Below are 22,137 nucleotides of genomic sequence, written 5' to 3' on the forward strand. Positions count from 1 at the left end.
TCAGAGGTCGATAAACAAGTGGAAGATGGGAAACAGGACACTTTGTCTTACCCACACAGGACACAGCGTCTCCTGTGTGTATTCTATTTAGTTGTTTTTTTCCTTAGTCTCCCATGAAGCCTGAAGATACATCTTCATCTGAAGTAACCTGAAGCATCACTGTTGGCAATCACAAACTGGGCTGAGACGGGAATTACAAGATGTGAGGATGTGGGTTGTTGTTTTTCTGTTTCTGTGAGACAGTGGGTGTGGGACAGATTAGAAGTGTCTCCCAGGTTAAAGAGGATGTCTGCATGGCAGCAGATAGAGAGGGGGAATAAAGGGCGGGGGGATTTATTGTACTTACTCCATGTCTGGTTTAGGATGGAGAGGTCACGGGGTTAGATAGGTTTAACATAAGGGGCAGGAATACTAACACGATCTCTAATGAATCTAAAGCAAGCTCTGAGGTCTAAGAAGGACCTGAAAGCAGCTTAGGGGGTCTTTGTGGGGAGGTTTAACTAGTCTGATCCTATCACAGCTGATTTGGAGTTATTATTCATGTTCTCCCATGTGGGAATTGTTGACAGAGACACACCATCCTTCTCAAACTCCTTTTTTTCATCACTAATGGTATATAAAAATATTACGTGTTTCCATTTTCCTACATTTGGCATCACATCCAGCTCTGATCCCTTTGCAAACAAACAAACACATTTACCAAAAAATCCCTTTATGTGATGACCCACCAGCACACCACACAAGTCTAATCCTCGAGCTAGATAAAATCTGAACCCCTTCCTCCTGCACACTGTGGGTTCATATTTGCCTGTCTTCTTTCTCACCCTTTACATCTTTGTCTGTGCAGATACAGATGCTCCCAAAATCCACAAGAAAAGGCCAAAAAATTCAGATTCTCTATTCTCTTTATGAAAGATTTTACCCACGAGAAGCAAATAACTGTACCTCATTATTGAAAGATAAATTAAGTGTAGTTAAAGCTATATGTTAGTGCCATTCAGAATCAGAAATATGGCTGTAGAACGAAAACCAAGGTTCTAAAACATTTTCTACATCAATTTATTACATTTCCACAGTTTTGTTATAGTTTTTATAATATCCCGATGGTAGAACCCTACTTCGGTTGTACCATTTGGTTGTCTTACACACAGGCAAGTTGACTTTCGCTTTGGCGGAGGGGTAAAGGGCTGTTTCACTTCCTTTTTGACATTTAGACCAATTGAGATCAGCTCTTTTTTTCAGATATCACATAATTAAAAATTTGAACTGTATTATTGTATACGAAAAATTCTTTCCAACCCAGTTTGTGATTAGTGATTACTCTTAACTAAATAAACTGGAGTGGCGGTGCTTCGTTTGCCATCTAAACCAGAACCAGCTTAGAACCCTGATCTAAAAGGGTCTACAGGGCCAAAAACTGTAAACTGATGCCTTAGTGATTATTGAATAGGGGCTCATTAATCTGCTAGATAGTCTGTCAGCAACTCATAAACCAATAAATGTTCTTAATGTTTCAGCAATTCAGATCTTTACCTTTTAGATAATGAATTAGGAATCAAGCTCCAAAAATCAAAACTATAAATTTTTCTAGATCTATCCAGGTCTGAAAGAAGATCTAATCAAATGACATACTTTTCCATTCTGCAAACAGGAACAGTATAATGGGATATGTTTTATTTGTGCCATTATTCTGTTACATCTGTCTTACATCTTGTAGCATCTAATGGATAAGGAGTAGCAAGACCTCTTGTGTTATGATGAAAATAAAGAAACATTTATATTTTGGACAACTAAACCATCTCCACTCCACCCCAACAAACTCAATCAGCTCAAGTAGACCATGAAAAATATTGGAACAAGTAATCATGAAATCAACAATCTAGGCCCTACTAAGAGCTTTTGCTGAAAAATATATTTGAACATATATAACTCACTTAAATTAGTTGACATTAAAAGTCATCCAGGTTTATAAATGTTCACACCAGCAAATCGGTCTTTTCAGATCTTAATAGTTGAATCAAATCAAATAAACAGAACCTTATCAAGTCGGCAGAGACTGTGCCCTAGGGTCAATCCTGGAAGGACTGCAGGTCTCTCACACGCCACACAGATAGTCATGTACACCAATATTTCTTCTACGTTTCCTGTTCCTAACATATTTATTTAGAAACAGATTAAACAGGACAACAGAGACCAACAGGTGAAAACAGAAGTCAGGGACAGCTTGGCTGGTCATGATTTAAGGACCCTGGTTTAGTTTGGCCGTTTTGTGTTGTGGTTTCCATGATTTCAGTCAGTTCTTTGTAGGTTTTGTATTCTGGAGTTTAGGTTTTCAAATTCTGAGTCATTCTTGTGTTATTTTGTGAACTACTGGTTTTGTTTAGTTGTTCCCAGGTCTCCAAATTTTATTGCGACGTTTGTTCCTTATTAGATTGTGCAGTGAGTTCCCTCTGTTCTCCTTTCAAGCAGTCTCCTCCTGTGGAGGAACTACCTACAGTCTTCATTACACTCTTGACTCTCCATTTTCAGTTTCCTTTTCAGTTATTTCCTCATTAACCTCCTGCCTGCCCACGCTTGAGTCATTTACCACATGCAATGACATGGCCAATCAGATGGCTCTGATAGTTTTTAGCCTCATTGGTATGAATGTTAAAGAAAGGTAAAAAAAAAAAAATCATCTTTCATTGCAGTAGCAGAAGTGTACACTGAGAAAATGTAGAAAAATCCAACCTTTAAATTGAGTTACTTAATGGGGGAAAAAAATCACATATTAAGAAATTGTAGTTTTGGGCTTACTGGTATCCCTGACAATTACCATCAAATTAACTAAAGTAGATTTTTATTTATACTTTAACTTCTAATCAGGAATCCACACACAGAGATCAATTACTCTTTAAAATGGGAATGACAAAAAAACATGCCTGTCAGGTAAGCCAGATGTGGATTGGTCTTCTTTAGTCAGGAAATGCCTACAAGAAAATAACCGCTCATCTTAACTTGCCCATTTCTACAGTAGAAGCAGATACTACAAAGTTTAAAACCTTAACTGTGACAAACAAGGCTGAATGAGGACCCAGGTTTATCTCCCCGAATCCCTCCAAGCCTGGTTAGAAGAATGGCATGGATGAAATCTGAATCAGAATATCTTTGAGATACCACATTGAGAAATAAAAACTATCTGGTCAGTGCTTGAGCAATAAATAATTAATGAAAAATAGAAAAATAAAATCTCCATAGCTCACTGTAAGAGACAATAGATGAAATTATTCCAATGGTTTTACACAGAGCTTCCAAGGGTTGTCAACAAGAGATTCACCAATAACAATTTTCTAGTTGATTTCTGATCCCAGGTTTGACTTGCTGATACCTATTTTAGCTGATTCCAGTTTTGCTTAAACAACTACAAAATTAGATATACAAACAGTATTCAAAATATGTTTTTTAGCCTTTCTGCTATGATTGATCATTGAATATGTAGATAGTAGGAAGCATTGATGACATCACACCTTGTGTGTGAGAGAATCTTTAACCTTTTATATTAGCAATTAGCATGGTTAGCACTGCTAGCATTACTAAAACAGTGGCCTCTGTGATCCTTACCCTTATTCTGAGACTTCTAAAAAGCTGCCAACATTTTCCAAATCCAGCATGTTCCATGACATGACATGACATGACTCTAAGCTCAAAATAATAAAAGAAAATGATTTAATGTACTTCATTCAGCCTTCCTGTTACCTGCTGAAAGTCACACTCTCTTTCAGAGCCTGACTGAGCCACAGACATGTCCCAACATATTTGAGAATAAAGTTTACTTTTACATCACTACCTTTGTGTTTCCTCTGACTTATTAAACACCTTAGCGATAACAAAAATTTCAAACATTGAGTCTTCCTCGCACAGTAACTCCATCCACACCGTAGAGTGTTGTTGTCAGTGGGACCTTGTAGGGTACGGTTCAACCACACAACCTGCAGTTGAACCGTGTTGGATTTAGGCTTAAGGGATAAGATAACTTTACTTGAACTCCCTTTTAGACTCTCTGTTTATGCTTGGAAATGATATTATGAACACGATTAAAGTTCACCTTAAAGACTGCCTATACTCAGACGGCAGGATAAACTACTCGAGAGACACTTTAGGGTACTGTTTCCTGCAATATAGTTTCAGCAGAAACGTCTCTGCTTGCATGTCACTAACCAAAGTGTGTGTTAGTCTTGGGCTTCAGCTTGTTAGTATCTAATGAGATCACAGGAATTACTTTCTCACACTAAGTAACCTCTGACTTTCTCCACATGCTGGACAGTAAACCTTGATTGGGCCATTGTTGCTTAACTTGGTGAACCACATCTTTTTTAAATGTTTGTAAACGCTCAGCATGCAGAAATCCTAATGGAATAAGTATTACCGGTTTATTCTTTAAAGGGATTAACTGGGTATCCTTCTAGGGAACGGCATCTATAAATAGCTCTTATCAGTCTGCAGTGAGGCTGTGCTGGTGATGCTGCTTCTCAGACTCTGAAGTCTGCAGCATGACGTCACTCAGGTCGAGAGCTGGTGGAGAAAAAGTGCTGCCTTAGTCATGTTTGGTCAGAGTCTAATCATGCTTACACAGGAGGTCACACACACACACAATAAAAGAGCTAAAGCCACCCTTTTTGTTTTAAAGATTTGTGTCATTCTGTCTCTGTGGGTGAATCAATGCATCTGCAGCACCCAGCCATTATTCGCTCACTGTCTCTTTTAACCCCAGACGCACTTCAGGCTACTGTTACATCATGTATTCAGCGCCCTCTAAAAAAAACAACAAAAACCATTAGCTCAGTCCTTTATTTGGGTACAACAAGGGGGAAAATCGATGCTGCACAGCCTATGGTAGGGTCCATCTTCTCTCAAATTTCTGCCGCGAGAACAAATTCAATATTGGAGCTGCAAAAGCAACAATAGCGGTCATCTGCCCTGTTTCATTTAATTATTTTGCTGTTTCCAAGCAGTCTGCAGCCTGGGTCCTCATAAAGGCTGAAAGGTATGGAAGGAAAAAAGTGCCACAATCAGCTAAAGATCTTTTAGTAAAATATTTGTACGTGTGATAACTTCTACTATTGGAAATATTTACATAAAATAAATAAGAAAAGAAAGCATGAAAGTGCCTGTGACACACTTTTCCCACAAATGCAGAATTGAAAGAAAACATCTTAATATTAAAAGGATTGAGCAGTAAATTACATGATATTAGGATTAAGATTAGGACACAAAATAAGCATATTTCCATATTGAATGTTGCAAGTCCAAAGTCGCCCAGAAATGACATCAAAGGGGAAGTCTCCGGTCATTCATTGTGTGAATAAAGCCGTGTTGTGTTAAAAACAGTGTTAATATGTTGAAACGGTGCATTGCTGGTGGTGAAATTATTATTATTAAAATAGGATAAACTGCAAGCGCATAAGATATATTTAAATACATGTTTCTCTAAAGATTTTAATATAAATAAAAAAATGACACCAAGTAGTGTCTTCAGATCTTGAATCATCCTTTGTGTCTGCTGCTACTGCTCCATGCTGCGCACTTCGCCTCCAGTTTCACTCAGTGCCGTATTTACTGTAACCCTGGATTTACACTCCATCTGCTCCGGTCCGGTCCGCTGGAGGAGCTCCAAGAACCATACGCAAATCGCACAATAAAAGCCAGTGATAAATGTGTCCAAACCAACTCATTCTGCTGAGGTTAAACCAGTTAAACTGCTTCATTTTTGTTTTATGCATCCAGATATTTTCATATGTTTTGTTCTACAATGGGTCAGTTCACTGAGTGCCACGAAGCTATATTTGTTGCTTAGTTTAGTGCATTTAATGTTTAATTGGCCGGTTTAGAATACCTTAGTTAACCAAGTAACTGATCTAATTAATCTAATGTTAGCAACTGCTAATACATACACGTGTCTATATAAATATATGTGTATATTTATTAATATATCAAGACTGTCTTTAGGGAATAATTTTGAAAATCCTGATGTCCTGCTCATTCTGTTTCCTGGTGGTGCGTTATGATTCTTGCATACTGACTCTGGCTGTGCTCTGCCATCTACCAAAAATAGACTCTGGTTGAATTAGGTGGCCGTCTGCACGTCGCAGCACTTCTGCTCTGCCATCTGATGAAAGCTGACTGTCTTCTCCTGACTCTGCTTCGTCTCTCTGCGATAGTGACTGAAATATATCTAAAGAAATATCAGATTCTTCGCTGCTGTCTGTGTTGCTGGCCATTGTAGCAGCAGTCAATTTAGGATCCCGTTTGACGTCATAAAAGAGCGCAAAGAAATCGCAAAGGAGTAGTCTGGAAATGCCTTTTTAGTTAAATGTATGACCATATATCTCAACAACTGTTCATTTCAGTGGCATGAATTAACTTTTTTTAAATATTTTATCAGTGTTTCCTTTCCATAAATGTAATTGGATTTATCATGAAAATTCGATGTCACAGGCACTTTAAATATTAAAAAATATTTGTTTTATCTACAAATAAATAATTCAATGTGGAAATTATTTTTTTTAAATGTGATTAATTATATGTTAAAAGAATATTTCTTGTGCTTCCTTTGCCTATCATGAAATAATTTAAATTGTCACTATTGGTCATCAAATGCCCCCTACAAATTAACCCCACCCATTAATGGGAAACTGACAGGTAAAATAAATTAATCATGTATTACAGCACAGGTCTATGATGCAAATATTGAAATAGTTATAAAACTTACAATAACACATAATCAACAAAACTATAATTGGGGATTTTTACATTTATATTTTATGAAATATTGACAATTTAGGTAATAAGAGATCATTTTAGCATATTTATTTCTAATTTTGTTAATTTATTTAACAAAGTATATATTTACTGGATTGTGGCATTTGGCACTCTACGGGCACATGGGTGCTATTTTCTCTCGCACAAAAAGCATCAGGAATAGTTCAGTCAATAGTGGGTTAGAGACAAAGCCTAACAGGGCTTCATGGCATTTCTGTTCAATGATGGACAGAATGGTCGACACAAAACAGAAATACTTTGGCCTACAGCCGGCCTCTGAGGCCAGCCCAGCTCAACTTGTCCACTCATCAACTTTTCTCTTCTCTCAAAGTACTGACCCCCCATGTCGTCATAACAAACCTGAGTAGAAATTTATTTGGCTTTGTCATACCTGAATTGCTAAGCAGGGATCCATTAGACGATGATCTTCGCAGGATTCTCAAGCTGTCGCTCCAGGAGCGAGACTTGGGCAGCCTCTTCAGCAGCCGGCCCAGGCGCCGCGACACCTGACCGAAGCAGGCACTGCCAGCCTCGCCTTCTGAATCTCCTTTGACTTCCTCCAGACACAGGGACACCTGGCCGAGAAAAGTCCTCCCCACCGCTTCAACTCGCCCTGACCCTACCCCTCCTCCCCCCTTTCCCTCCTCCTGGCCTGTGCAGAGAGGTGCTATCTGTGCCATGGATGGAGCATGGTGGCACCATCCGGTGGGCACCGTCCGGTGCGTGTAGCCGTCGCTGGACCTTCTGTCCTGTCGCCGGCTGACCCTGTCCCTCTGTGGACTGCCCCAACGCCAGCCCACCCACTGCCCCCCTCTGCCATCCCAGCGGAGCCACTCTGCCACCGGTGCCACGCTCCGAATAAACAGCCCCCTCTCCACACGCTCTGCCACCCCTCCAACTGTCCTCCTCACAGACTCGCCTATGCTCTCACCTCCTGAATGGTGCACCTTACACCTGAGCGTGGAGACTTGAGACCTAAATGTGTGCTGGATGACTTGTTCCTCTCTCGTCCTGCTGCTACCACAGCTCTCTTATCCCCTCTCTGTGTCTGCTGCAGCACCCACACACTCTGCAGTATCAATCAGCCAGCTTAAAGAGACAGAGACCCCAAATACAAACACTCCTCTCAAAGCTCCTCTGGTACTTTCTCTCCTCTTCCTTCAAGCAACAGAAATTGTTTCCTCTTCCCCAGTGGTTTTTACTCAGCAGGTAAATCTCTGACTCCAGAGAGATGTTCATTGATGCTACCTCCTCTCTTCTCCCTCTTTTCACTCTCCTCACTGAGGGGAAGTGAGTCAGCCAGTTGTTTTCGCCCCACAACAGTGGCGTATCTCGTCTGTACGAAGCCTCAGCCTGCGTGTGGGTTGAGATGACGCACGGTACATCGGTTATTAATATGCTCTGAGAACAGGAAAGGAAAAGAGCTACAGGGAGTTCTTCTCCTGTCCCACTTCTGAAACAGAAGAAAGTGAAGGAGGTGCTCACTACTTTGACTCAAGGGTATTATGACATAATCACAAGCAATGTCGTCAAAAGTAGGTTTTTGTGCCGATGGAGCAGCTGTCCAATTCTGTGTACCTGTTGTGGAGGATGCAATGCATTATGTTTGGTCCTAAATCTTGAGATTAAACTTGCTATCTCTGGTGTAAGACAGCACTGCAGTCCTCAGAACAGTAACCAACCAAGGGCAACCTAAAAATAACTTCATCGAAAGTCACCACAGTTCTTCAATGTAGACGGCACAGGGGATGCAGTGAGGAAAGGGTACAAAATATGCATTTTCTGCATGCTACAATCACAAACTTCTATGGATTTTATCACGATTTTATGTGATAAACCAACACAATGTAGTGCATAATTGTGGAGTGGAAAGAAAATGTTCTAATGAAACAAAAACCTGACAAAGGTTCTCATGCATTTGTATTCAGCCCACTGGGTCAATACTTTTTAGAAACATGTTTCACTCTAGTTACAGATTCATGTCTCTACCTGTTTTGCCCATCTAAAGACTGAAATTTTGGCCTATTCTTTGCAATATGGTTCAAGCTCAGTCAGATTAGATGAAGAGCATCTCAGAACAGCAATTTTCAAAGCTTTCCACAAATTGTCAATTGGATTTAGATGTAGGCTTTGAGTGGGGCTTTCTAACACATGAATATGTAGCTCTGACTGTATTGCCTCTTTTCCATTTGTGGTTCCAAAAACACACGGCTCCACTCCACTTGGCCTCACTCTACTTAGCACGAAAGCCGTTGTGTTTCCATCAACTCGCTGAAGGCTGGAGTTATGGTATGAAGCCCCACCTCCAGCCATCAGCATTGCGTGCTCTGCTGCTATTAACCCTTACTGTCTAATGGTTCGGTGTGAGCCTACCAAACATGAGATAGTACAAACATGCAAAGTAAAATAAATATTCACTGTTGCATATCATGTCCTCCAGCAGTGATTTTAAACCACAGCTTTTGGTTTGACCTGCTCCGGCCATTGTGGTTCTTCATATTTTTGTTGTCGCTCTTCGGTTTTTGGAGCTTTTCCAGGCACTGTGGTGTGCAGTAAAAATCTGTCTTGATTTTCTCATGCTGCTAATATATGGCTGCCCACGTTCATGGCCAATCAGTGAACAGCAGTTTATTTACGTCACACTTAGACCGTTGAGCCCCAATGGGTCCTGCTGTCGAGGAGCTACCAAGAAAGCTAGTACTGGGCCAAAAAAGCCAGAAATGGAAACGGACGCAAAACAGCCTGAGTGAAGTGGAGCCGGCCAAAGTAGAGCCCATGGAAAACGGACTTTAGTTTACAGTCATTGTCCTGCCATGTTTTAAAATGGCTTATGATAATCTTTCCACAGGGCTCCTTTTTCAACAGTGCTGTTCTTCTTGCCTCTATTCCATAAAGACCAGATTTGTGAGGTACACAACTAATGGTTGTCATTTCAACAGAATCTCCACAGCTCCTCCTGGCGTGCTTCTTGGCTGCATCTGTAGTTTTTTACTCCCCTTGCCGGCTTCGTGGTTTAGGTGGACAGCCAACTCTTGATAGGTTTGTAGTTGGGCCACGATGTTACCATATTCAAATGACTGAAAGATGCTCTGTGAGATGTACAAACGTTGAGATATTGTTCATTAAGCTAACCCTCCTTTAAACCTCTCCACAACATCCTCCTTGACCTGACTGATGTCTTCCTTGGTCTTCATGATGCTGTTTGTTCACCAATGTTCTCTAACATACCTCTAAACCTTCCTCACAGAACAGCTGGATTTATACCGACATTAAAATACAACTGGACTATATGAACTGAATGACTTCTGACTGTGGCTATACTAGGTTTTATGGTTATAGGAGTAAAAGGGATTAAATAAAAATGCACACTACGTGTTTTCAGAACCATCTCTTATTTTCCATCCACTTTACAATTATTCATAACTCGGTGCTAGAAGACTTTTGAAAAGTACTGGAAATGTGCCTGTGCAAAATTAAAGCACAGTAAACTTATGTAACTGATTTTGACTGAGATATATGAGCTATGAAGGGATGTTTAACCTGAAATGTGTGTTGCCTTCCAGTTTTTCTAGACATGACGGTTACATTTAACACTTCTCCTCCTCCCATGTTTCTCTTTGAGTGGGGATTTCCGAACATGAAATGCTCGAGCAGGTTCTTGAGACAAGGTCTACACTGTGTAAACAAAAGGAATCGGCTGGATCAGGAGTTGATAGGGTTTAAGGAAATTATACAGAAAGTTCTCTAAAGAGATATCTGGAATGTCATACAGCATACAAAAGACAGGGAACCATTACGTTTCTGCAGTGTCTGTTCTTGTGGTTGATACTGAGAGAGGACCAGAAAAATGGAAGTTACTGCAAAGTCCTTATGAATTTTATAAAAGGGCACACACACACACACACACACACACACACACACACACAAGCCCTTTTATAAAATTCATAAGGACTTTGCAGTAACTTCCATTTCTTTTTTTGGTTTGTTACACTGGAAATGCAACAAACCAAAAAAAGAAATCTGCAATAATGGGTGATAAAAATCCAACCAAAAAAGGTCACTTAGAATGAAGACACTTTATCTACAAGAGTAGATCTGATCCTGACTTAATCATCATTTGAGAAAATAAAACCTATTGGTTTTCCGAATTGTATTTGCAACACTGGTAAGTTTGAAGTCAATGCCAGATCCATGTTCTTACCACTGAGGTGAAAGGAATACAAAACAACCTTAAACTCAAAATCCAACATATCTGTCATACGTATTAGAGGTAGTGATGGCTACTATGCACTTGCCATTTAGAGTTTTCAAAGCAAACAAAAGAACTTTAAAAAGGAGCTGAAATATACAGCTAGCCAGTGAAATGAAGTTCAAACTGGGGTAATGTGCTCAGACTTTTAAAAGACACCCTGCAGTGCCTTATGGACGCATCACTAACCACAAAATAAAGCATGTTACAATAATCCAGCCTAGATGTAACAATTGCATGGATTAGCATTTCAAAAGGCTGTCTTGATAGATTGGGCTTTATTCTGGCCAACTGCCTTATATGAAAATATTCTAATCTGGCTTTCAAGTTTAAAATCTGCATCCATTTTAACCCCAAGATTAGTGATGATCATTCAAACGTACAATGCCAAAGAACCATGATCTATGGTGGAGGTCTCAGGTCTCAGAAATGCAACCAAAAATCACCAGTTCTGTTTTTTGCTTGTTAAAATGTAAAACGTTCAAAGCCATCCAGGCCTTTATGTCATCAAGACATTTGAACAGTGAGTCTACTGAGAAACAATTTGTCTTCTAAAGAGGGAGATAAATCTGAGACTCTTCCACATAGCAGGGGAAAGAAACAATTTTTTCCTAAAAATAGAGCCATGGAGTAGCAGATATAGAAAAAAAAGAAGGGGGGCTAAAACTGAGCCCTGGGGGACATCATATTGAAGAGCCGAGAGCAGCAGCAGAGGATACAAAATCAGAAAGTTTGACTGAGAAAGTTTGCTCTGCCAAATAAGATTTGAACCACTACAATGCAGTAGTCCTAACACCCACCACTCTAAATGAGAAAATAAAATTTGTTATCCACTGTGTCGGAGGTAACAGGTTAATCTAACGGCACAATAACAGAATCAACTGAGTCAATTGCTAAAAACACATAATTAAACATTCTTGACAGATTCGGTACTATGTAACGCTTTAATTGATTGATTGAAAAATACCTTTTCAGGATTTTCTTAGATAAAAGGTAGTTTGGAGAAAGGGCTGTAATTTTCAAGTACAGGTCCTTCTCAAAATATTAGCATATTGTGATAAAGTTCATTATTTTCCAAAATGTCATGATGAAAATTTAACATTCATATATTTTAGATTCATTGCACACTAACTGGAATATTTCAGGTCTTTTATTGTCTTAATACGGATGATTTTGGCATACAGCTCATGAAAACCCAAAATTCCTATCTCACAAAATTAGCATATCATTAAAAGGTCTCTAAACGAGCTATGAACCTAATCATCTGAATCAACGAGTTAACTCTAAACACCTGCAAAAGATTCCTGAGGCCTTTAAAACTCCCAGCCTGGTTCATCACTCAAAACCCCAATCATGGGTAAGACTGCCGACCTGACTGCTGTCCAGAAGGCCCCTATTGACACCCTCAAGCAAGAGGGTAAGACACAGAAAGAAATTTCTGAACGAATAGGCTGTTCCCAGAGTGCTGTATCAAGGCACCTCAGTGGGAAGTCTGTGGGAAGGAAAAAGTGTGGCAGAAAACGCTGCACAACGAGAAGAGGTGACCGGACCCTGAGGAAGATTGTGGAGAAGGGCCGATTCCAGACCTTGGGGGACCTGCGGAAGCAGTGGACTGAGTCTGGTGTAGAAACATCCAGAGCCACCGTGCACAGGCGTGTGCAGGAAATGGGCTACAGGTGCCGCATTCCCCAAGTCAAGCCACTTTTGAACCAGAAACAGCGGCAGAAGCGCCTGACCTGGGCTACAGAGAAGCAGCACTGGACTGTTGCTCAGTGGTCCAAAGTACTTTTTTCGGATGAAAGCAAATTCTGCATGTCATTCGGAAATCAAGGTGCCAGAGTCTGGAGGAAGACTGGGGAGAAGAAAATGCCAAAATGCCAGAAGTCCAGTGTCAAGTACCCACAGTCAGTGATGGTCTGGGGTGCCGTGTCAGCTGCTGGTGTTGGTCCACTGTGTTTTATCAAGGGCAGGGTCAATGCAGCTAGCTATCAGGAGATTTTGGAGCACTTCATGCTTCCATCTGCTGAAAAGCTTTATGGAGATGAAGATTTCATTTTTCAGCACGACCTGGCACCTGCTCACAGTGCCAAAACCACTGGTAAATGGTTTACTGACCATGGTATCACTGTGCTCAATTGGCCTGTCAACTCTCCTGACCTGAACCCCATAGAGAATCTGTGGGATATTGTGAAGAGAACGTTGAGAGACTCAAGACCCAACACTCTGGATGAGCTAAAGGCCGCTATCGAAGCATCCTGGGCCTCCATAAGACCTCAGCAGTGCCACAGGCTGATTGCCTCCATGCCACGCCGCATTGAAGCAGTAATTTCTGCAAAAGGATTCCCGACCAAGTATTGAGTGCATAACTGTACATGATTATTTGAAGGTTGACGTTTTTTGTATTAAAAACACTTTTCTTTTATTGGTCGGATGAAATATGCTAATTTTGTGAGATAGGAATTTTGGGTTTTCATGAGCTGTATGCCAAAATCATCCGTATTAAGACAATAAAAGACCTGAAATATTTCAGTTAGTGTGCAATGAATCTAAAATATATGAATGTTAAATTTTCATCATGACATTATGGAAAATAATGAACTTTATCACAATATGCTAATATTTTGAGAAGGACCTGTATATTTAGATCAAGAGCAGGTTTCCTTAGTAGAGGCTGAATTACTGTCTGTTTAAGAATTACAGGTACAACACCAGAGGACACACTACTATTAATAATTGAATGTACAAATACTGCTATAGTGAGGAAAATCTCTTTAAAAAACCAAAGAGGGAGAGCATCATAAGGAGAACCTGAGGGCTCCAAGCTGCAGTAATACACTGTTTATTTGGACTTCTGATGGTTTGTATCTCATGCAATCAGTCTTGCCAATGGAAAATAGTAAACTTGTGTATTTATACACGTTTGTTTAGCATAAGAGTGCAGAAAACACATAATTGTTTTGTATTCCTAATACTGCTTAGTTACTGTGCACAACCAATACAAAGCCCCACTGTTTTAAGGGAAAATGGCTAAAATGGGAGTAATGTTATTCTGAGATCCAAGTTCTTGGAAATGGAACGCACACTTATCCTTACCTCAAAATCCAATATGACTATATCAAAAGTAAGATGTAGTAACTATGTTTATTTTAACTTTAAGCAGTTTATAACTCCTTAAATCATAGTGCCATACAAAACCTATGTCATCTAGTATTGCTAATCATTAGTCGGATCAATGTGCGCAAAAAACAGCAAACCCCACAGGTTTTCAAACTTGAAACTGAAATACGGTTAGGTTTAGTCTGAGTTTTGACTTCTGAGGAAATTGGAACGCAGCAAAAGGCAACTTGGGCCATAAACTCCTAAATGAAAAATATAAAATGTACCCACACACAACAAACATAGCAATGTGCCTACAGCAAGTAAAATATTAGCTTGCAACATCTTTATATTAACAAATGCAAATGTGACCATGGGTGAAGGAATTTTAAAAGATGGAAATATTAATGAAAAATAGATAAAGTTTCGGCGCAACAGTTTTCAGACAGGGAACTGAAAAATTTCTGATTGTTATTTTGAATGATTAGTATCTGCTGTGTTTGTCATTGTTGAGAAAATATGTAATAATTTTAAAAGAACACTTTTAGCCACAGACTGTGTCACCATAGTTAAAAAAAACACATAGAAATTACTCTCACAGTCTGGAATGTTGGTAAACATGGTTGCAAGGTAGTTCATATGACAGAGAAAAATATATATAATCATATTTGATTATGCACCGACAACCTCTTGTTGCATGCTTCAAGGCATGACTGATCATTACGTGTCTTCCTCTGCAGCTTGGGTGCTAAACCCCGTTGTTAACCCTGATCACATTTAAAATAGCTACTACTTAAGCTGTGACTGTGTAAAGAAATGAGACCGAACAAAGGAGATGCACTGGGTCAGTATGAGACCCTAAAAAACATTTAATCACATATTAATCTGACATCTGACTGTCTGTTATTCAACGACTGGGATATAATCCTAGACAGGAGACACTCTGAGCTGGGATTAATGTGGCTGCCATTCCCAGACCTTTCCCACTTAATTCTCCACGATGAGGAGGATTAACAAATTAAATAAAAACACAACTTTATAACTGGAAAAGCCGAGATAAAGAGTCTTTTAATATATGTCCAAAATGTGACCCAAATGGAGATCAGAACCACAACTGATGGAACCGGGGTGTAATATGCAGTCTTCAAAAAATGATATACAAAAAATCTAATTATACATAACATTTGAGATTTTCATGATTATGTATACTTATAAATCATCGGAAACAAAGAGAAATAAATGCATATGTGTTGTTTAAGCACGTGGATATGAAATGTAAAGAAGTTGGGATAAAACAGCAGCCCAGCTAAATGTTGGGTCTTAGCTGACCAAATTGTGAATCAATCCTCTTTCAGACCTGTTTTTCGTCTACTCTGTCCTGCATGGTCATTACCTGAAACTGGCATTCCTAAATACATTTAGTTGCCATCTTCCTATGTGTAGATAGTCCTAGATTTCATTTCATTGTTGCCACCTGGCTCTAATGGCTTGTGTCTCTGAGTTCGCTCTTGTTCTGTTGATTTCATAGAGCTACAAATGTTTTCTTCAACTCCAGTCTGCCTGCTTTTGATTCTACAACATACATTATGGCAGAGAAATCTTCAGGCTGTGTTGGGACCCCCAGCCATGGGTACAAAATGAAAGGCAAGTACGAACCCTTCTGGAACTTTCAAAATAAATCGCATTAACCTACTTCCAGCACAGCCAGGAAAAGAGGTAACAGCGGACTTCCCGTGACGTCACTGTCCAAATAAAATCACCGCTTTTGCAACAAGCTGACCTCTTCCACACAGGTCCCCAGAGGAACTGGACGGAGGGACACAGCGCACAAATTTCTCTTTGCTGGCAAACAGACATAACTCTCCAAACTGGATCCTGAAGTGTCATACGATCACGTGATCATATGCACTAAGTTAAGTAGGAATGAATTGCTGTTTGTGTATCTGGTATTCATTCATGAACGGGGTAATTAAGGTACAAGCGTTGCTTGACTTTTCTCTCTGAGGTCTACAGAAGCAAACTGTGTTCCAGAGAGTTCCCAGCAGAGATCCTGTCTCTACGACGCCGAGTGGAGCAGGAAGGAAGGACAACAGGACCACATCACCGTGGCTACAGCAGTAACGTACAGTTTGGCCGGCCCGGCAGAACGAGCCGCCCCTCCCCACAGCTACGGAGGTTAACTGCAACTAATCCTTTGTTCACGGTGGATGCTTTCTTCAACTTTGTCGCCCCGGAAAACGTTTCCTCACCACGGTTCCCGTAAGAGGTTAGGTTTTGGGCAGAGAGAAGTAGTTTAGAGTGAAATAATCTAAACATTTTTCGTTTTACGACGTTTGGTTTTGTTTGTGTTGAAATTCAGCTTTCTTAGTGCTAGCAGATTAGCTGTAAGCACATGTGATCAGTTTGTGTGTTCTGTGTTTGTGTTTTTTTTTATTTTAAAGTTAAGACAAACTTTATTTAAAGGGTGATTTTAAACACAGAAGATGTCCACCATCGGCCGGCCGCATTTATGCATTTTAACCCTTTCATTAGTGGTATTTTAAAGGTATATGTGCGATTCTGATGATAAGCTATAAGCTTCTTTTGTTAGCTTTAACTGCTAACAGCTAAGAACACGTGCTTGCCTGCTAAAGATCATTTACCCAAAAAGGTTTACCCCAAAAGGTTGTTAATATTCAATCTAGAAAATAATATTTCCTTAAATATTATTTTACTAAACTTGATAAGTAACATAATTAAGCCCATTTCTCAAAGATTTGGTTCTTATTCAAAATAATATTTCTTTAGATATTCTTTTAATAAATAAAAGGCACCTAATTCAATCATTCTTCAAAATATTATTTTATTAAATAATATTTTATCTGATCTTGCATTGTGAATGGTTGTCTAAATGTATGCCAATTATTGCTTAAGTTGGTTCCAAGACTAACTTCACTTCACTTCCAGATTCTTCAAAATAATCCTTGGTTCTCAAACATAAATATTAAATGGTAATGTTGCATCACTCTTTTGGTCATGATTTCCAATCATCTTTAATCAACTTGTTTATATTGTACATAGCCCATTAGTCTTCGTTATTCTTTAATTCTGCTTGGTAGTTTAGTTGGATTGTTTTAGCATAGTAAAGAGTTTGTTGATTGAAATATGTTTGACTTTGAGTTTAATTATTTTTGTTAATAAATTCTTGTATTTTAAGAAATTGTGTGAATTCATTCTGTGTGTGTGCAGAGTTTATGCTGTTCAATAATGTCAGAGCTTGGCTCATCCCTTTCAATTTTGTCCTAATACCATCGCCTCATTGGGCTGGTATTCACAGGACAGCCCTTAACAGACCGAAATATTATTTAATAAAATAATCAATATTAATGTTAAATATTAAATAACATATTCATATTCATAATTACAACAGCTGTGTTGACTATTCTTTATTTTCTGCCCGGTTACAGCCTAATATAACACATGGTGCAATTTTTTTGTGCAGCGTGTCTCATGTATTCTTTCTGTGGGAACGTTATATCACCCATGGAAATCTCATCTGTCAAGACGAGGAATGAAAATAAAAAGTAAAAACAAAACCCACAAAGATGACGAGCAGAGCAGCAGACAAAGAGGCTGGGTGCAGAGGTCAGATTCCTTGGGAGGGTAAGGTCCCAGTGGGACTCAATGTGGAGTTGCTTCTATAGGATTCATCCGCAACCAGGCTGCAGCAAACTCCGGGAGGGCGATAAATCCAAGAAGTGCCGACAGACCAAAGCAACAAAAACAAAGGCACTGTATAATATTTATGGTTGCAAATCCCTCTCTCTCGGTCCCTGTTATTTGATGGGAGTAGTTGAAAGGCAATTATATGTCAGTGTGTGCTGCTTCTATTTTGACACTTCTGTTTGCTTTTCTTTGCAGAGTATTCCCAGAAATAACTGACTTTGTATTGTTACCCTCAGGTCTCTGCAGCACTCTCACCTCTGATGATGCTTGGAGAGAAGCAGAGGTTGACCAAAACACAGTTACTGTACCTTCCACAGGAACTCCTACTGCAGTACTTTCATATTTTGTCCCATTACAACCACATACTTTACAATCATTCACTTTCTTCTTGCGACTCTTCATAAAGCCCAGATTTGTCGAGTGCACAACTAATTACTTTCTGTTTGAGATGTCCAGATGAGATATTATTTAATTAGATAATGCTGCTTTAAACCTCTCTACAACTTCATCCCTGACCTGTCTGCCGTTCTGCTTCTTCTTTATGATGCTACTTGTTCTCTCATGTTCTCTAACACACCCCTGAGGCTGATAAAGAACAGATGTATATTTACAGAGATTATGCACTACTTTGTGCTGGTCTATCCCAGAAAATGGCAATAAAACACACTGACGTTTGTGGCTATAATGTGACAAAAAGCAAACACTTCTACAAGGTACAACTTTGATCCTTAAAGAGTGAATTTCCTTTGCTGTAAAGAAACTGTGTGTCTGTGTCACCCTCCATGTGATTAATGCTCTAGTAATCTCTGCTCCTGCTCCAGCGAGCTCATGCTGATAGCACACTATCAGACAGCTCTGCAGCGGTGGACCAACTCGTGCTGTTTTCTTCCATCCTGCATCCACGTTAGGTTTCTCATCATGAAGATCCTTTGTCTCTATTCATTCCCATCAATTTGACTACACATTTCCTTAGAATCCAACCACTGAGTAGCCTTTAGTTTAAGAAAAGTCTTTATCCTATCCTATTCTTCAACTTTCCTCCATTTCCCCTTCCCATTTCTGCTTCTTTATTCCATAGATGTTCCCTTCTCTCATCACTTTCAGTCAGCTCTCCGTTCGGTTTATCCCACGCCGCTCTGCAGATGCAGGCCTCCCTGTCACGTAGTGCCGCTGACACAATGCTTGCTCAGCAGCCACACATTTACACACATACATTAACATACACACTGCATGGGTGGTGTGAAGCTCACAAAGGTTCTTGCCATTGAGTTTAGTGTTTGCAGCAAAACAGCGGCTGTGTGTTTACATGTAAACATGTAAATTCATGACCGGGTCAAATCAGCCTTGCTAAACCTTTCTCTCAGTAGAGAAGGTATGTACACATTAAGTAGTGATCAACATTTTAGAAAACAAGTCTAAAAGCAGGGTTTTCCCCTTTCAGAGTGGGCTTTTTAAGTGACTTTGATAATGAGTGTTAATTTATCAGATCGGGCTTTCCTGGCATTTCAATATTCCCCCAAAAATCTCAATTTTGTTTGATAAAAAAACAAAAAACAAAAAAAAAACAAACAGGTAATTTTTATTCAGGAAAATGTAATGGTTTATCTTCACTGCTGGTTAAAACCGTTCAGATAGTCCATTGCAGTCAGTAAACACATCGTAAACCCTAACATGTTATTAGGTTTGACATTTTCTTACTGCTAACTGCAGCTGTAGAAAACATCTCGCAGCATTTCATCGATGCAGCATGAATGCCACGGTCTTTCCTCCACTTTCTTTCCGATGAGAGTGGGAACACTGGGAGGCAAAGCTGGCAGGTCAAGATAAAGGGATTTACACTGAATAGTTCTGGCTCAGTCTGAGGAGTAAAATGATTGGATATGTCATCCCCGACACACTTAGCTCACTCTCAAATCCACAGGCACCGTTTTTTGAGTGTAAGCAGAGCCAGCACAAGGTATAAACAAACTAAGTTGCTGTTTTTAGACCCTCCTCCTACCCCAGGCCAGCCTACGGACCCCCAAAAGCTCTTGACCGCCTAAACAGAATATAAAACAGATCTCAAAACTTTACATTTCAATTTTTTCTAAAGAATTTTAAATTCTTCAAAATTTACATTTGAATTATTTAGGATTTCACTGATTACACAAAGAAAATAATTCTTTGTTTGACACACCTAAAGTCATATTGGAGCACAATACCTGAATCTGAATTTAACAAATTTTTGTTTAAGTATGCATATACATACTCTAGTCATGTCAGTTTGTTATCAAAGAGTGTCACACACATAAAGGACTACATAGCACATGAAAATAGAAGGGAACAACCCTTAAAAGAAATAAAAACTTACCCCAGTAAAATGGATCTGACAACGCCCATGTTAACGATCGTAATTTAATGTCACAAGGTAAATTACTTGCGCTGCTAGTTCTGTCTTTGATAGTTACATTTCATCAACAATGTAACTGCAGACTAATCGATAAGAGTATGTTTTGTGATATGAGAAAGTCAGAGTTAAAAATGTGTGTAATGCTTTTTATTTAATTACGATGTGAATAGGCATTGGGGCCTAAATCAAATTCTGCAATGGGCCCCAAATAACTTTGGGCCGGCACTGTGCCCATACATAAGTAAGTTTATCCACTTGCTGTGGATGTCCTTCACCAATAGTGAACCACAAAGACAGCCCACCATTTTCAACATCAACTAAAATGCATTTTTAGGTGTAAATAAAACGATTTCCAGGAATTATTAAAAACTGATTTCTCTGCTTTACTTACTTTGACACTGGAGTCCCTGCGCTGTAATCTGTCTGCTGCAGGCGTCACACCAGTCCTGTTTCACCGGCTTGGTCTCGAACCGGTGTCCTTCACCTCTCTCTGCTCTCACTCGGGGGTCCATCTCCCGGGGAAATATAGACCAGGCCTCCCTGCGGTGAGGTTCGGTGCGGGCCAGCTTCACCAGCCCAGTCCTGCCCTGAGTGAGCCGCTCCAGCGGCAAGCAGCGTCGTTCTCCGGGGGGTAAGACCGCGGAGGAGACGCTCTGATGTCCGCTATGACTGTCTCCATTCCGGGAGCCCCGTCTCCCTTGCGACGCATCCCGGTGGCGGTGTGCTCTTTTCGGTCTGTTACCCGTTCCGCTTGGCATGGCATAGACTCCAGGCTCCTTCAGCGATCCTCCCCTCCGACAGCCCTTATTTTGGTTTGAGTCACAGTTTATGAAGCCATTGGTGATGTGTCCGGTCATCCCTGGGGCAACGCCGCCGCAGCCGCCCGCTGCTCCATCCTGTGTGGGGCTACGTGGCGCTTCGAGGCCGGCTGTGGCACCGCATCCTCCAGCGGGCATCCTCCCTCCACCTGGTCCTGGACGCCGTAAAGGACGAGTTCGCAACTCCTCTTCAGCAGCGTCCATACCGCTCCTGGCGAGCATCATCTTCTCCCAGGACGACCTCCTCGGCAGCGAGATTTTCTTTTTAGTGCCGGACAGTTTAAAGAGCAGGATCTGCGGTTCCGAGTCCAGTCTGTGCGGACCGGGCTGCTGCCCCACCACGCTCACAGACGCCATGACGCTGCGCTCCTCGCAATGACTGTGTTTGGTTGTGTAGATATTTAGCAGGTGTGCGCTGACTGTAAACTCATCTCCCGCCAGTGACACATCTGTAGTAGTGACGCGACGGATCAAGAGCATTAAATGCAGAGCGCGCGCTCCACACCGGAGCGTCGGGAGCGCGCGCTCACTCACGGGTGACTGTGAGGTTTTCAATAGAGAGCAACTTTCTGAGAAATCAGTTTTACCCATCTCACATAACGGCATATGATATTTGGGTTTTTTGTTTTTGTTTTGCCCTTTTCGCAGTGAAAAACAAGGAGTAATAATGAGGAACTGCTTGAAACTGAAAGTAAAAGTTATCTTAGGAAAGGGCATAAGAACACTTTTTTGACAATTCTATAGCCATAAAATCAAAATATGTACAAGTGGCCTTCAAATGATTTCAATTGTAAGAGGGTTGAATTTACTAGCCAATGCGTCATAAAAACAAACCCATAAAACACCGTGACATCATCAGCATTTCATTATCCCATGGGGACTTATAACTTTACCAAGTGGAAATATCCACTGCTCAAAAAAATAAAGGGAACACTTAAACAACCCAATATAACTCCAAGTAAATCAAACTTCTGTGAAATCAAACTGTCCACTTAGGAAGCAACACTGATTGACAAACAATTTTACAGCTGTTGTGCAAATGGAATAGACAACAGGGGGAAATCTTTGGTGATTAACAAGAC

General features: G+C 40.2%; 1 protein-coding gene across 3 annotated transcripts in view; it reads right to left on the reverse strand.

The window, feature by feature from the left end:
* Positions 1–21,555, reverse strand: part of rassf5 (Ras association domain family member 5) — a 44,060-nt gene extending 22,505 nt beyond the window's left edge. Inside the window, exon 1 of one of the 3 annotated variants that reach the window (XM_047347869.1) lies at positions 20,629–21,555. In XM_047347869.1, the coding sequence (XP_047203825.1) occupies positions 20,629–21,535 (907 nt within the window). In that variant the 5' untranslated portion in view covers positions 21,536–21,555. Of the gene's footprint in view, positions 1–7,189; positions 8,090–20,628 lie in introns of those variants that run through there. The other 2 variants (XM_047347868.1, XM_047347870.1) reach the window with 2 other exon arrangements.
* Positions 21,556–22,137: the final 582 nt, after the last annotated feature.

This window comes from Girardinichthys multiradiatus, chromosome 20 (assembly GCF_021462225.1).
Source record: "Girardinichthys multiradiatus isolate DD_20200921_A chromosome 20, DD_fGirMul_XY1, whole genome shotgun sequence".
Classification (NCBI taxonomy): Eukaryota; Metazoa; Chordata; class Actinopteri; order Cyprinodontiformes; family Goodeidae; genus Girardinichthys; species Girardinichthys multiradiatus.